The following is a 13,895-nucleotide window of genomic DNA, read 5'->3' on the forward strand; positions in this document are numbered from 1 at the left end:
GCGCAGATTGAGCTTCGCAGACATCCTCGTATTTAGCATAATCACAACAGACGATGCTCTTGTACTGCGATGTCCTTCTTATGGCCACGTGCAACATAAAGCTAGGACACGTACAATTACTGAATATATGGCCAACCTTGTGATAGCTCGTGTGCCTCTGATGAGATTTATTTTTTGAGTACTTTTGTGGAGGTTAAGGCATAACTCAAAGAAAAAAAACCCGAAGTGCGCTCGACATAATATATGACATTGTACGTGTGCTTTATCTATTCAGAAAATGGGTAACATAAAGATCTCTGAGGGGAGATTAGAAAAGCGCATGAATTGAAAATGAATTTCAAATCCAGCCTCGAAATGCCTGAACAATAATTAACTCGACGTATCGATCACCTTCTTCTTCCTCGTTTGTCTGCTAAGACAAATAAATGGCAGCACCTTTGTCTCGGACCATGTCGCGAGGGCTCGTCTATTGACCGCGGTGGCATATCTTTGATAATCCTGATGATACGAGTCGGCCGCGTATCAAAGCCCTCAACTTGATCAATAAACAGGGACAGTTGGCGAGAATGGATTCAAAGAAGGCCGTCAAAGAGGACAAGTGTTTGATTCAAAGGAAACGCTCCCATGAGAAAGGCAACATACATGATGGATCAGATTGCCGCGTCACCGCGGATGGAATAAGAGCCTGACCTGAAAATGGACACGGTGCATCTCTAAAACTATTACGTCATCCCAAATTGAACCTGTCTCAGTGAATCTGAGCCAAAGTACGGTTCACCAGAGTTTACCTGTCTATTTCCTGCCGGACACGGCAACGTGTCGCGGTTTCGCGCTACGAAAACACTGAAAGGCATTTGTAAAAATACGAGATGGCCTACCAAGGGCATTGAGCGGATTTCCACATTAGCAAGCTGAAAAAACACAGATGTTGAAGGTGGATGGGGTTAATTTGAGTGAGCTTGAGTTTCCTCTTGGAGTCAGTCATCACACAAACATCACTCGCTGCGTGTGTGAGATTGTATGGAAGGGATGCCGACAGCGAAAAGATGTTTCACGGTCAATAGTGCATGGATCAGGGAGGTGAGGGTTATCGTCAAACCTCAAGTGCAACACAGATTTACGGTATTTGTGTGTATGGAGTAGCGGTTCCCAGTTTTAGTCAAGTTGCCCAAAACAGGTAACCACTCCGTTTTAATTTTAATTTTTTTTCTATAGGAGAAATAGGAAAGAAATCTGAAATCATGTCCTGTAAAAAAAAAATAAACATGACCTCTCCAAGGCTCATTTAGTTTAATGACTGCCTTGTGTTAGGTTGCCTGTAATGGCACATATTTGTTAATTACAAAACAGGTAAGATATTAACTTACTTTTGTTAGCCATTAATCAGTGTTTACCTACAGAGAGCTAAGCCTTTGTAATTGATAATCCGCTTGGACAATGAGTAATCACCTGACACAGGAAGTGTGTTGTGAATGGATCGGCGTATATATAAATATATTACATAGTATATATCGCTATTCATCCATCCATCTAGCCACACTTAGCGTATATCATCGCCAACGTCCCCCCCGCCCCCTTCCCTTTTCCTGTCTCCAAATGACAGTTCTGGAGGAGCTTACCTCACGCCATCCCATTTTCCAACTGATTTTAATGTCAGCTTAGCAGCAAGGATAGTAATACCACTTCATTTGCATGACGGAAATATGCAAACATTTCGGTCGGGCGATCTCCTCGAGACAACTTAATGGGGAACAAATTGCTTTGCGATTCAGAAAAAAATGATAATGAACTGGGAATACTTTCATTTAAGAATGAGGTAGTCTGGTCTAGGTTTTAAAGGGTAGAAATGGACACTGCTGTTAGAAATGCTTCAGCCGTCCCTCTCCAGGAAATTCTAAGCCACGTCAGGATAGCAACACAACAGACAAACTACGTTCCCCACAGTTATCATATCATCGGTGCTGCACAGGATGGATGTGGAGGAGGAGATGTATGGCATAAGAAGCCAGTGAGGAAGAGAAGAACCGATGCAGAAGCAGCAAAGACTTGTCTTCCTTTTCCCCGTCTAAGCAGTCCTACCGCCGTAGGAGTTTGTAAAAAAAAGTTTGGCATTAAATCCCGACCAAACCGGCCTACTTTCTAGACGCAGCCGCGTCTTATGACATTTCTACTTTTTAACATTGATTTTGTTTTTTTAAAGCTGGCTTTATGGTGTCATGCGATTATTTCGAGAGGATCCAACTTTTTCCAACCGACTGCCAGTGGGAACAGTGTGCGGCAGTAGCGATTGAGCGCCCTTTTCGGTCGCTAAGAAACGATATTTCGCCAACAGTGACAACCCCCACTTCTTCCACACAAGCTCACCGCATGCTCTTTGCATAGCAACCCCAACTGGACAATTCACGGCAGCCGACGAGGTGACGGCGCGTTTGTTGATTGAAGTGGCGGGCCACGGCGTCCTGACAGCCTTCCCTCAACCTCGTCACCTCTGCCGCTCTACCGCGACTCTCGCTACAATTGCCGCCGCCTGCGAACCTGCCGGGCTGCCAAGGACACAAAGACCACCGAGTCAACCTTTGACATCCGAAGCTGCTAGCAAAAGACCAGAGACAAGCTGAGTTGGCAGCTTTGTTAACAGGCCTGAGCCGGGATTCCTTTCAGCTCGCTTAAAGTCAATAGAGCTCGAGTCAATAGCGTACACATACAGATGGTCGTGGTGTCAAATGGTTTAGACCGTACCGCCGTTCACGCCATGTTTGGAAAAGTGGGGGCTGGCATATATGGACTCCGAAAGCGGCTGCTCTTTCAAGACGCATTAAACCCCAGAGCTAAAGTGACATTTGAACATGAAATACTGGATGGGTTCCATAAATCGAAGGCTAGCTGACATTTGAAGTTGCTGATTCACCGTTAGATGTGGAGACGTACCACCCACGCAGCACCATGTGGAACACGCCGCTTTAGTGGTCCAGATGAGATAGCGGCCGTTCGAGAGGAACCCAGTGACATGGTGAGCGTGTGGAAAAATGACCTATACTTTCACAAGCATGACGGACAAGAGATATGGAGGGACTAAATCACAATGTCCTAATTCAGGGACAAAAGATGTCGGACAAGGCACCTGTGGGGTTCAAACATGAAGTCTACACAGCCCTGTCAAATGTCAGGTTTTACAATATAAAAATATTACACCAAGAAGAAGAATCAAAAACGGTCTCTCAACTAAAAAGAAAAAGGAGCAGTTGCATAAGTGTGCACACCCGCTCATAAATGGGAGTCAACGCAAACCTGCCATGATGGAAAGGGATTTTGATTGAGCCCAAATGAATTGATCCCAATACATAAATTAAGGCCCAATGGAATGTACGGAAAAAGTTTTAACATTTTATATTCATTGTGAGGTTGGAAATAAAAATAACAACAACTGAGAGTTCTGTTTCCCGACTTCTCAGTCTCTGTGAATGGCCTCTTGATCTCCTTTGCACGAATTCTACGATGTATGTCAGTCTTCCAACAACACTTGCAATCATCATCTCTTATCAATGGTCATGTCGAGGATTACAGCTTTCGTCTCTAATCCTACATTAAGGATGCATTCTCATGATGGCTGTGACATCACCAAGGCCAGCTCGCCGCAGAGAGGGCACGAGGACAGGAAGCCAAACACCACGGGGGCGGATTAAGCGTTGTCGCCGAGAGAGCGGATGATGAAAAAGAAAGAGGAAGCCAGCGAGCGGATAGAAATAGAAACAAAATCCAACAGAAGTGAAATACACCGTGGATTTGCTTTCTTAGATATTATGGTACAGCTTGAGTTTCTCCAAATCAGTCAGTCCTCTAATAGGAGAGCTATGATCAACCTAAAGCGTTTTATTGCACATTAGCTGGAATGTAAATAACCGAAGCGGACCTCAAAAGTGCCTTATGCATTTTGTACACCCAAGACAAATCCACTTTGGGTGAACTCAATATGAAATATTATCTTACATTCCAATGCCGGAAGCAATCCTTCAATTAAAAATACCCAGTATTGTTCTGTGTGGGTTGATTTAGATTGGGTACCTGCGGAGACGCGTGGGCAGTCTGGCAGCATGGAGTCCAGCGGTGTGTCCAAAGGCTCTGGACTTGAGACCCAGTTGCAACAATGCTACGAGGACACACACATACACACATTAGGTATAACTGTAAAATGTAATGAATCCAAGGAATAAAAAAAAAGTGTAGCATAGCATATCAGCTATGTTAATCATTGTGTGATCCCAAAGAACTATCCACATCATCTTGAGAAAATTCTTCAATAAATATTATGGATCAGGTGTACCTAATGAAGTGGCCAGTGTCGTCTCAAAGAAGAAAACCACTTTGATGCAAATTGAGATATGACACAAAAAAAAAGACATGGAGCAAAAAAAAAAAGGAGATGGAGGAGAAAATGGAGATGCGAGAAAACAAAGACAAGCTGGAAGGGGGGGGGGGGCGAGAGAGAAGAGTGTGTGAGTGAAGGAAAGGGGAGGGGGGGAGAAAGAGACAGGAACAAGCAATTAAAAGCTCTGTGACATGTTGCTTAGACATCTTGCTGTTTGTTTGTGTGTGTGTGTGTGTGTGTGTGTGTTTGTGTGGGGGGGGGGCCTGAGGCCCAGTGCCATGGTGGATCAGTGAGTACACTGGGGGAGGGAGTCTGCCCAGTTTGCTGACCCATAACCCCCCGCAAACACACGCAGGCCTCTCAAACCCCCCAAAGTGTTTGACAGCACGATTGTCAGAAACAGGAGTGGAGCTCTTTATCTACTTTTGCTCGCTTCATCTTCCAGACGCCTCTTGCAACATTTTCAATAAAGTCAAACATAAAAAAAAAAAAAAAAAACACATCTGAAACACAAAATGATGTTTGGTCCAAACAAATAATCAATTATGATTGAATATTGCAGATGCTTACATGTTCAAATGTCCTTTCAGAGCAGCTAAACAAGAATTTACAAAAGTCGAACGCTAAAGCCAGGAACGGAACGAGCGAAGCGGCCAAAATTGGAAAAGGAGTACGCAAAAGACAAAAAAAAAACAGAGGGAGGTTTGTTTTAAAATATCCGTAGATGGTATTAAAACTGTCATAAGTACGATTTATCGGGAAGGGAGTAAACTGGCTACGTTGGATTAGCTTCACTAATGTCACGCTGAACAAGTCTTTACTCAGCTGCTTGGGAGTTTTTATTTTTGGGAAGATGGCAACATATCAAAGTGTGTTTTCCCTTGTCGGAGAGCATGTGTTTGTGTGAAGCGCTCGAGCCGGGAAAGAGGGCGGCCGCGAAGGAATGCTTGGAGAAGACATTGGCCTGATAAGATAAAAGTTGAATAGAAGAAAGCCAACATGTAAAGAGATTACAACATGCAGCTGGCGTCCTTCTGAATCACTGCTTATCTGCTCTTGTTTACTTTCACCCTGGCCCATTACAACGTTGCGCAACAACTTTGCGTGTCTGCTGCTGCGAGTGAGGGTCACCCCCGTTGAATGGTGGGGGGTCTTCCAAAAGCATCCAGGCTAGTTTGCATTTTTGCACTCGGCGACCTTGACTCCCAAGGCTCGGACTGACACATTTATGAGCCATCTCTCACTTCAGCTCCACCCTGAACACCCAAACAGGACAAACACTACATGTGCGCCTGTAAAATTGCATCGTATTTTCTTATTCATATGTTTTCATTTTTCTGTACTGATATTAAAACACAAATGATAGCTGAAGGCTAATTTAACCCATCTGTTGTTGATGGGAGCTCCATCAAAACAAATATTTTCTGTTACGGCCTGTCTTTCTCTTCTGTCCCACCGACGATATATTTAATTCAAGCTTAGCGACAAATATAGAAAGCGGTGACGGAGGTGATTATGATGAAACATCTGCCCCGTGTACACAAATCCTCTGCAAATATCAACAAGACATGCGAAAATTCCATCGGGACGTGTGTGTACAGAAATGACTGTTATTAAGATAAAAGCAATAGGCTCATGTGAGATTTGTAGCAGGGAAATAAACATGAATTTAAACTAAATGTGGGCGGGGAAAAAGACCCGGATTGGAATCGGAGGGAAGGGAAAGCAGCGAGGCTCCTCGACTCCTTCTCCCTTCACCTTGACCGTTACCACCAGGTCAAAATAGATTTGTCAGCTGCAAATGTGCTGCAGGAGACCAAGCGCCACACAAAAGCAAATCCTGCCAGCTCGGATTTGAGAGCCGTGACAAAAGGATGGCACGTAACATCGCATGCTTCCGAAACGATCGTCGCTTCAAGTCACGCCAACCCACCAATCAATAGCGCCCAATCAGACAGCCTGGAACTATCAGCGGAGAGCGTGTGCATTGGCCATGACGGTTCCCCTCTGATGCAATGTTATGATCGGAGTAGAAAGGATGAGTTGCCTCAACCTAGACATACTGTTCTTCTATAAATAGCCAGAGACTAAAAAAGGACCATCTTGTTCCTGATCTGTTCATAACAAGAACATTTGATTGACAAACACAATCGCTCTTAATCAACACTTTATTCTCGTACAATGCGTCAACACAGCTTTCCCTTTGCGCCGAAGTGACCAAACAATTAAGTCACATAATGATCTCGCTAATGAATCGCATCACAGCGTGCTGTTGTATTGATCCCAACCTCAAGATAAACAAACCAGTGTAGCTTGTATACAATTGCGTGTGTGAATACACCTGCCGCTATTTTATCGATTCAGTCTCTTGGCGAGCTGGAAAGTGTGCACAAACTGTACAAAAAGTCTCCAAAGCCATAAAACAGCTGTCAGCCCCCAACTTAACTTCCCGGAAAGTTGCCCGTCTTGCTCTCTTGTCCAAGCCGTTCTCATCTTCTCCACTCGCTTTCTATGGATTAGGATGGTTTATTCATGATGATACAGTAGTGTACTGTGTACTGTGTGTGTGTGTGTGTGTGTGTGTGTGTGTGTGTGTTTGTATAAGCTCTAGGCAGGCCACTAGAGTGTGACAGCAGGCCAGCACTGTGACAGGAGACACCTTGGAGACTGTGACAGGCTGCCAGCTGTACGCCATCATTCACATTTCCCTCTCTCACACACACGCACACACACACAGCAATGTTCACCGAACTACTCATCTTTCTCCACATACATCTCTTCATCTCCTCTAGTCCATCTGCATCCTAGCGGTCAGATATTCATCCTTTCTTCTTTCCACTCTTTAAGGAAATTTTTTCCGTCGCCGTCAATCGTCTCGAGATCTTCCACCTTTGTACTTTCTCCATGCTTTCACCTTTCTTTAAAATGTGTTGGCGGTGACGTCATTTGCCCCTCATCTGAACCATTTGGTCCATTAAACCCAACCCAGCGGGCGCTGATCTCTAAATCCCATCGCCTCCTTTTTATACTCCCCTCTCCTGCTCACCATCCGGCGACCTCTCTGACCTCAGAGGGAGGGAATTATCTCTGTCCGAGGAGAACAGAGCAGTGTACTGCTGGGGTGCCCCGACCTCACATGCACCCACTGCTGTGGGCACCCATATTTATACACCACCTCAAGCATTAGCAAGGGTCACTGCTAGCTTCACTCTGTGGTGTGAAGCACCATCTGTGCTGCACTACCAGAGTGTGTGTGTGTGTGCGTGTGTCTGATCACAGTGAGCAATGCCAACACTGTGATGGGCTTGTTAATGCAATGCACCTGAGAGGGGTGGGTCACTTTTGGCGTCTCTGTGTGTGGTTGTTTGTGCCTATGAGATTAAATGGAATGATGGTAAAACCACCTCGGACCAGAACCGCTGTGACCCTGTGGTGGAATGGAACATAGATGAAGATTACGCTATTCCGAAAAAGTAAGGTTGTTTGGGGGAAATTTGAGGACGAATTTATAATGCACTATAAATTAAGATGTAAGCTATTTGGCGTGCTAAGATGTAAGATATTTGGCGTGATGTGGCTTTAAAATCATAAGTGCAACTTCTATCCTGTTGGTTTTAAGCATGGAAAAAAACAACAGTTGCAATGCAGAAAAAAACGTATTTTATCAATTACTAGGTTAATGAGTCCAAGAAAATTATTTTTGTCAGTCTCATTCCTCCTCGTGGACAAAAGACGACAATTTTAGCTGTTCTGGGTAATCAACACAAATAGAAAATCGTTTAACGTCTCAATTATACTCCGTCCCGCGCATCCCTTGGATGGATCAAAAATAGGAAATGCAAGACAAGCGGGACAGTGCAACCTTGAATTCCAACGAGTCAAACCAACACACACAGCAAGGGATCTAAAAGTGGGAGGCTCATATTGGACATAAAATAAAATTAACATTCTCTTTTTTATCTGATGATAACGCAAAGGTGTTCCTAATGTAATGACTGGTGTGTGTTTTACCTGCTGCATCCAGTCCTGTGTGCTTTTACTGGTCTCCTGCAGCCACATGCTGTGAGCCGAATCCGTCAGAGCTACAGCACACACTTTGTTCCTTACCTCGGCTTCCCTGTGATTCATCTACGATGAAGAACAAAAAAAAAAAAGTGCCGTTAGTATATGTTTACCGCTTGCCAAATGATGCATCGACAAAGCCAATATATGACGGATATGTTCCGTTTGATTTTAGCAACGATGCTACTTCTACAAATGATTATTATGCTACCTGTGGTTATAGCATAATACTATAGTGAAATATGAAAGAGCCTCTCCACTATAGCGTGTCCTTGTCACGTACTGTGCAAATGTCCTTCCTTGTGCACGTTCAAATACCTTGGCTCCCATTCTTAATACCTTTTCCCTTCACATGTCACAGAAAGTGGCGTCTGCAGGACCATCTTGCTATTCCCCTCTGAATGTCAACGCCAAGGAAAATGTCACACAAAGGACTTGTTACCGTATGACAATAGACTTCCCACACCGTTGGAGCCACCCCAAGGAGTACTGGAGCCAGACCTTGGGAGTGAGCCTTTTCAATGCGCTTCACATTAAGATAAAATAGTGAAGAAAAGAGAACAGGGCTTACAACAATAGGTTAACAATCTCTTGCTCTGTACATTTAGTAAGGCGAGTTAGGACGGAATTACATTTGATTTATGGCTGGCAAATGTTTTACATGCCAAAATATAATATAATATAATATAATATAATATAATATAATATAATATAATATAATATAAAAACTTCAATTTTTTGTTGTGAGATACAAGATACTGGACAATATTCACCATACCACAAAAAACAATATCTACACTCATGTCTGTTCCATTACACAAACTCTTACAGTCATGCACACACCAAATCATCTGCTGCACATTCCCATCCATGCATGGTTGAAGAACTTTCCATTGGCATAACAGGGCCTGAGGGAGTCGCAAAGTCAACCCTTTCAAACTTGAAGCGTCAGCCAAGGTCTTGTTTTCTGGCCCGAGCTAGACAGACGAGTCCCCGTGTCAAAGTGGGCCATAAGCAGAGGCCAGGAAAACTCTACTTATAAAATCCATCAAAGGATTTATTAGTCCAAACTTCTTTTCATTGTTCCGGTTGATGGATGAGTCTTTATGTGCAGTTATTTTAGTCGCCTCAGAAAAATCAGAATGGCTTTGGGAATTGGTCTCTATAAACAAAAGACAAACTACCAACGTAGTAGCATTGATTAACATTGGTGACATAAATTGACCTGAGACTACACTCGAAGAAAAATCAAGGTTAATTTAGAGTTAATTAGTTGTAGCTAACTATAAACCCAACTGCACATCAATTTTATGGTGTGACAAAAAAACAATTGAATTACTGAGATGATGTAGTTAAATACCTGATTTTCAGATCTGGACAAGGCAAGATTAATCATCTGAAGACGTGCTGCTTCATATTGTGTTCTTAGTCACAACAAGGCAGTAAAAAACAATCTTTGCAAAATGTAATTGCTTTGAAATACAACAATAGACCACATTGTTGCTTCTCCTCTCTAAACGTTCTCACGTTTCACCATGATTCCCCATTCAGAGATCCATCCCAATTCAAAGACACTTAAGCCATGTCATCGCTTTGCTAAAATTAGCAAGAAAAATACACGTGGCGCTCCCCTAAAACACGGCTTCTTGAATAACTCCAGCCTCCAGCTCAGCTCCGGCTCGATCAATCAGCCCCCTCTGACAGCTCTCATTGCACACATATGGTAGGCTGTTGGAACATTTGAGTTAATAGGTTGACAAATAGGCTCTCAAAGCAATGCGGCTGTAAATTGCTGGAAGAGTTTTTCGCTCTTCCAGCCACAATGATAACTGTGGTTGGTAAGAAATCTCTGGCGTTCACTTCCAACGACAATGGTGCGCACTCAAACCGTAATTTGGCTCAGCTACATTCAGCGCACCATTAAGGAGATCTAAATTCTGGAGAATATCCAATTTAAAATGAATACATTGAAGCGTAAGAGCAAAAACATTTACTGTATTCATAATAAATCTGATATTGTTTATTGTAATGCAGATTGCTTGTGGTAGATGACAAATATAAATTTGTCATTAAGATTCATGATTCACGCTCTCAACTCTCAACAAGGTTCCGCGGGACCCGATTAAGGTATTTCAAATAATCCTACCGACAAAGTAAATTAAACAAGATCTCCTTGGCGGAGGTAACAATGCCGGCACACTCTTGCAAGTGGCCTGCAATGTTGGACAGCTGTTGTGTCTCGTATCGAACGGGCAAATGGAACAGAAACATGTGGACAGAACTTGTTGAGCTAAAACCAACATGCAGATGTTGAGGGATTTCTCTGCTGTCTTTTTTTTTTTTTTTCTTTCCTGTAATGTGGAAGCAGCTGGATATGCAGAGGAAAGTTCAGGTGGGGGTTGGCCATGGTGGGTCTGAGCCAAAACTGATATATCGAATAATGAACAGCTCTGATCGACTACTCAGCGTGGCACAAAGTAAATATTTTTGTCGGGTTACTCCCCTTGTTGTGACACCAATTTAAGTGCAATTGCAAAACACAGCTGAGTCACCTGATGACCATGACTCAACATCAGCCTCGCCTCGTATCCACTCAAACTCTGGATGAACTATAAAATCCTTTTTCCCTCTGCTGCTCCCCCGTAAAAAGCAGTTCTTTTTCTGAGGTCTCTGAAGTGAGCCCGGTTGCTATAGAGACCGAAACATCACAGATCTTTGACCCCCTGGTTGGCAAAATTCTGCTAAATCCAGCTTTTCACGGATTCTATGAAATAGCCAACTCCTGCAAGAAAACGATACACACACACACGCACACACTCACACACATGTTTGTCTGGCCTTTGACCACATGGCATTGTTTAGCCATTTACAAAGCTAATCTTTTCAAACAAAAATACATTTAACGTTTTTTCCCCTTCTTTCCCTGACGCTACATCCAAATACCCGTAACACTGAAAGACTTTTTTATTCTAAGAATTATTTAGGCCTTTGATAATTATGTGTCAAAGGCAGTGAGAGCCACTCGATAATTAGACAGGGGGAGAAAAAAAAATAATGGTAATTCACAATGGAGATCCCCTTGGGGAGATAGGCAGACTCATCCCTAGAAAGAACGCAGACGGGTAGAAAAGAAGGACATCAAGATGGGAGCTCGTTTACTGTCAGAAAACCAATGTGAAAAGCCACAATTATAAACAGAGCGCAAGTGCAAACAGAAAGCAGAAAAATAACAAGCGCTAAACAAGTGACAGAAGGGAAGAAGAGTCCAGAGCGTGAAGATAGGAAAGGGAAGAGCTTCATAACTATCCACTTGGCTCAACTCAAAACGTGCCCGGACTGCACACAGATAATGTCAGACTACCCACTGAGTGGTGGAGCACTGCTTAAATATTTGATTGATTAACTGTCCCGTTGCCGCCAGAGAGTACCAAGCGAGCGGCGAGAGCAAACACACCAGACAAACAAACCGGAATTTAGACAACACATTCCCATAAATCTTAACACAAAAAAAAAAAATGAAACAAGAGAACACAAACACTTACTGGAAAGCACTGCAAACTCTACAATGATACAATAAGTGGCACAAGCTGGAAAAATAAACATCGAGCACGATGACTGATGCTAAAGATGTTGTCACCATAAATCAATAGACGATAACAGACTCCTGGAAATGGTGACGCTGCAATGTGTTCTCGGGAATTTTGCGGGGAATGGGACTAAGTTCAACTATTTGAGTGTGACCAGCAGCGGCAATGAATCACATGCCACACTTTTAATTGATTTAGTTTTGAGCTAATTTAAAAAAAACACAGCTAAACCATCAACATTTGGAGAATTAAATTCATTATACAGTTACCGTATTTTTCCAACTATAAGGCTGATGAAAAGGTCTACATTTGGTCATTTCCATTTATTGGGGGCATTTGGCACATTAAGCCTTTCATGAACACGGGCCAAAGTTGACTGGGCACTACTGGGCCGCTTCATTTGTGATGAATTACGACTTTTGACGTGAGGTCACAGGGAGGTAGGCAGTGTTGCGGGTGCGGTGTACTCAAGCACGCCGACGTCGCGAGTGTCATCCACTTACACACGTAAACACACTCATCTCTGGCTGTGAAAACACAGCCCCCCCACTCCCCGTGCTCCAACACCCTCCACGGGAAGAGACAACACCAGCGCTTCCTGTGGCTTTGATGCTGCAAAGCCAGGTCCCCTGTCAGTCCTCAGCTTCCTTTGTCTTAACCGCAGGAAGGAAACCCTCTGCAGCACGATGCCACGGGGGCCCTCGGGAGCTCCGCCGAGCGTGTTTGTGTGTGTGTGTCGAGGGGCTGCGCTAAGGTCACATGCATTGAGTCGCTGGCGTGAACTCTGGCAGTGGCTGTAAAAGGGAGGGAAAGTGCAGGAGGGACCGGCAACAACTTCCTCCTGGCTTTCCTTTCACCGCTTATCGGCACATGCACCATGGAGGGACCATGAGGGAGAGTGTGAGGAAGTGAACCTGGACTGATAGGGCGAGGTGAGGAATTAGCTGAGTGACATTGTCAAAGTCGAGGAGGGCAGCGGGAGGTGGCGGCTCACGACTGAGTATGTTCAACATGCGTGTAAACGCACACACTTGAGCGGGAGTGGAAAGGAAAAGGAAGGGCAATAAATATTTACTGACACAGCACAAGTGAAGAATGGTTGTCCACTGGTGGAAACAAAAGGCAGAGGATGAGAAGCAGCGTGCCAGGAAACCTACCGGCTGCGGGCGCTGCGCCTCGCTTGTGCCCGTATGGAAACAAGAGGAAGATGGGGAAGGGGAGGGAGGGAGGGAGGGGGAGAGAAAAGGCAAGGGGAGGGGGGGCAAAAATGGGGTTGTGGGTAATGAGTGCTCATAAACAATAACCGCCCGGCGGAGAGCAATTGCTGTACACTCAAGAAAATGGATTTAGTTTCTTGATGATTAATTTGAGTGAGAGTTTTTATGTGCTAGAGCATTGGGTCATGCATAATGGTACGTGCAATGTTTTTTTTTTTTTTTTCTTCCTGCATTACGTCCACACGGGTAGTGCCGAGTGATTCGTCGACATCATCACAATTATTTTCAACATACTGGGAAATCTTTGTTTCTATATTTGTGGTCACAATAATAATGAATGAGATCCAGTATAAAAATAAGGACGTATTTCTGATGCTGATTAAAAAAAATGGCTTGACTTTTTTTCTAATATATTTATAATATATCCACCTGTTGCTGAACCTAACATTAACAATTAAATAATAATAAATATAGTCTTATATTATATATTAGATAATTGCTACTATATTATTATGATTATTATGAAAAAGGGCAGCTTCTGAACCAACACAAAAAAAATATCTAGAAAAGTTTACTTGCATCAAAAGTAGGATTGTGATAGTTACCACTTCAAATTTCAAATAATCTCTAAGAACTGAAAGCACAGCAACATCTTATAAACCT

General features: G+C 43.5%; 1 protein-coding gene across 3 annotated transcripts in view; it reads right to left on the minus strand.

Annotated features, from left to right (window-relative positions):
• Window positions 1–13,895, minus strand: part of arb2a (ARB2 cotranscriptional regulator A) — a 106,596-nt gene that overhangs the window by 35,348 nt on the left and 57,353 nt on the right. For all 3 annotated transcript variants that reach the window (XR_011086630.1, XM_049763983.1, XM_049763984.1), the window contains exons 9-10: window positions 8,378–8,494; window positions 4,063–4,147 (exon numbers count right to left, since the gene is read on the minus strand). Coding sequence is in view for 2 of the 3 variants with exons in the window: in XM_049763983.1 (XP_049619940.1) it covers window positions 4,063–4,147; window positions 8,378–8,494 (202 nt within the window). In the remaining variant the exon portion in view is untranslated. The remainder of the gene's footprint in view (window positions 1–4,062; window positions 4,148–8,377; window positions 8,495–13,895) is intronic.

The sequence above is a fragment of the Syngnathus scovelli genome, chromosome 3 (assembly GCF_024217435.2).
Source record: "Syngnathus scovelli strain Florida chromosome 3, RoL_Ssco_1.2, whole genome shotgun sequence".
In the NCBI taxonomy this organism is placed as follows: Eukaryota; Metazoa; Chordata; class Actinopteri; order Syngnathiformes; family Syngnathidae; genus Syngnathus; species Syngnathus scovelli.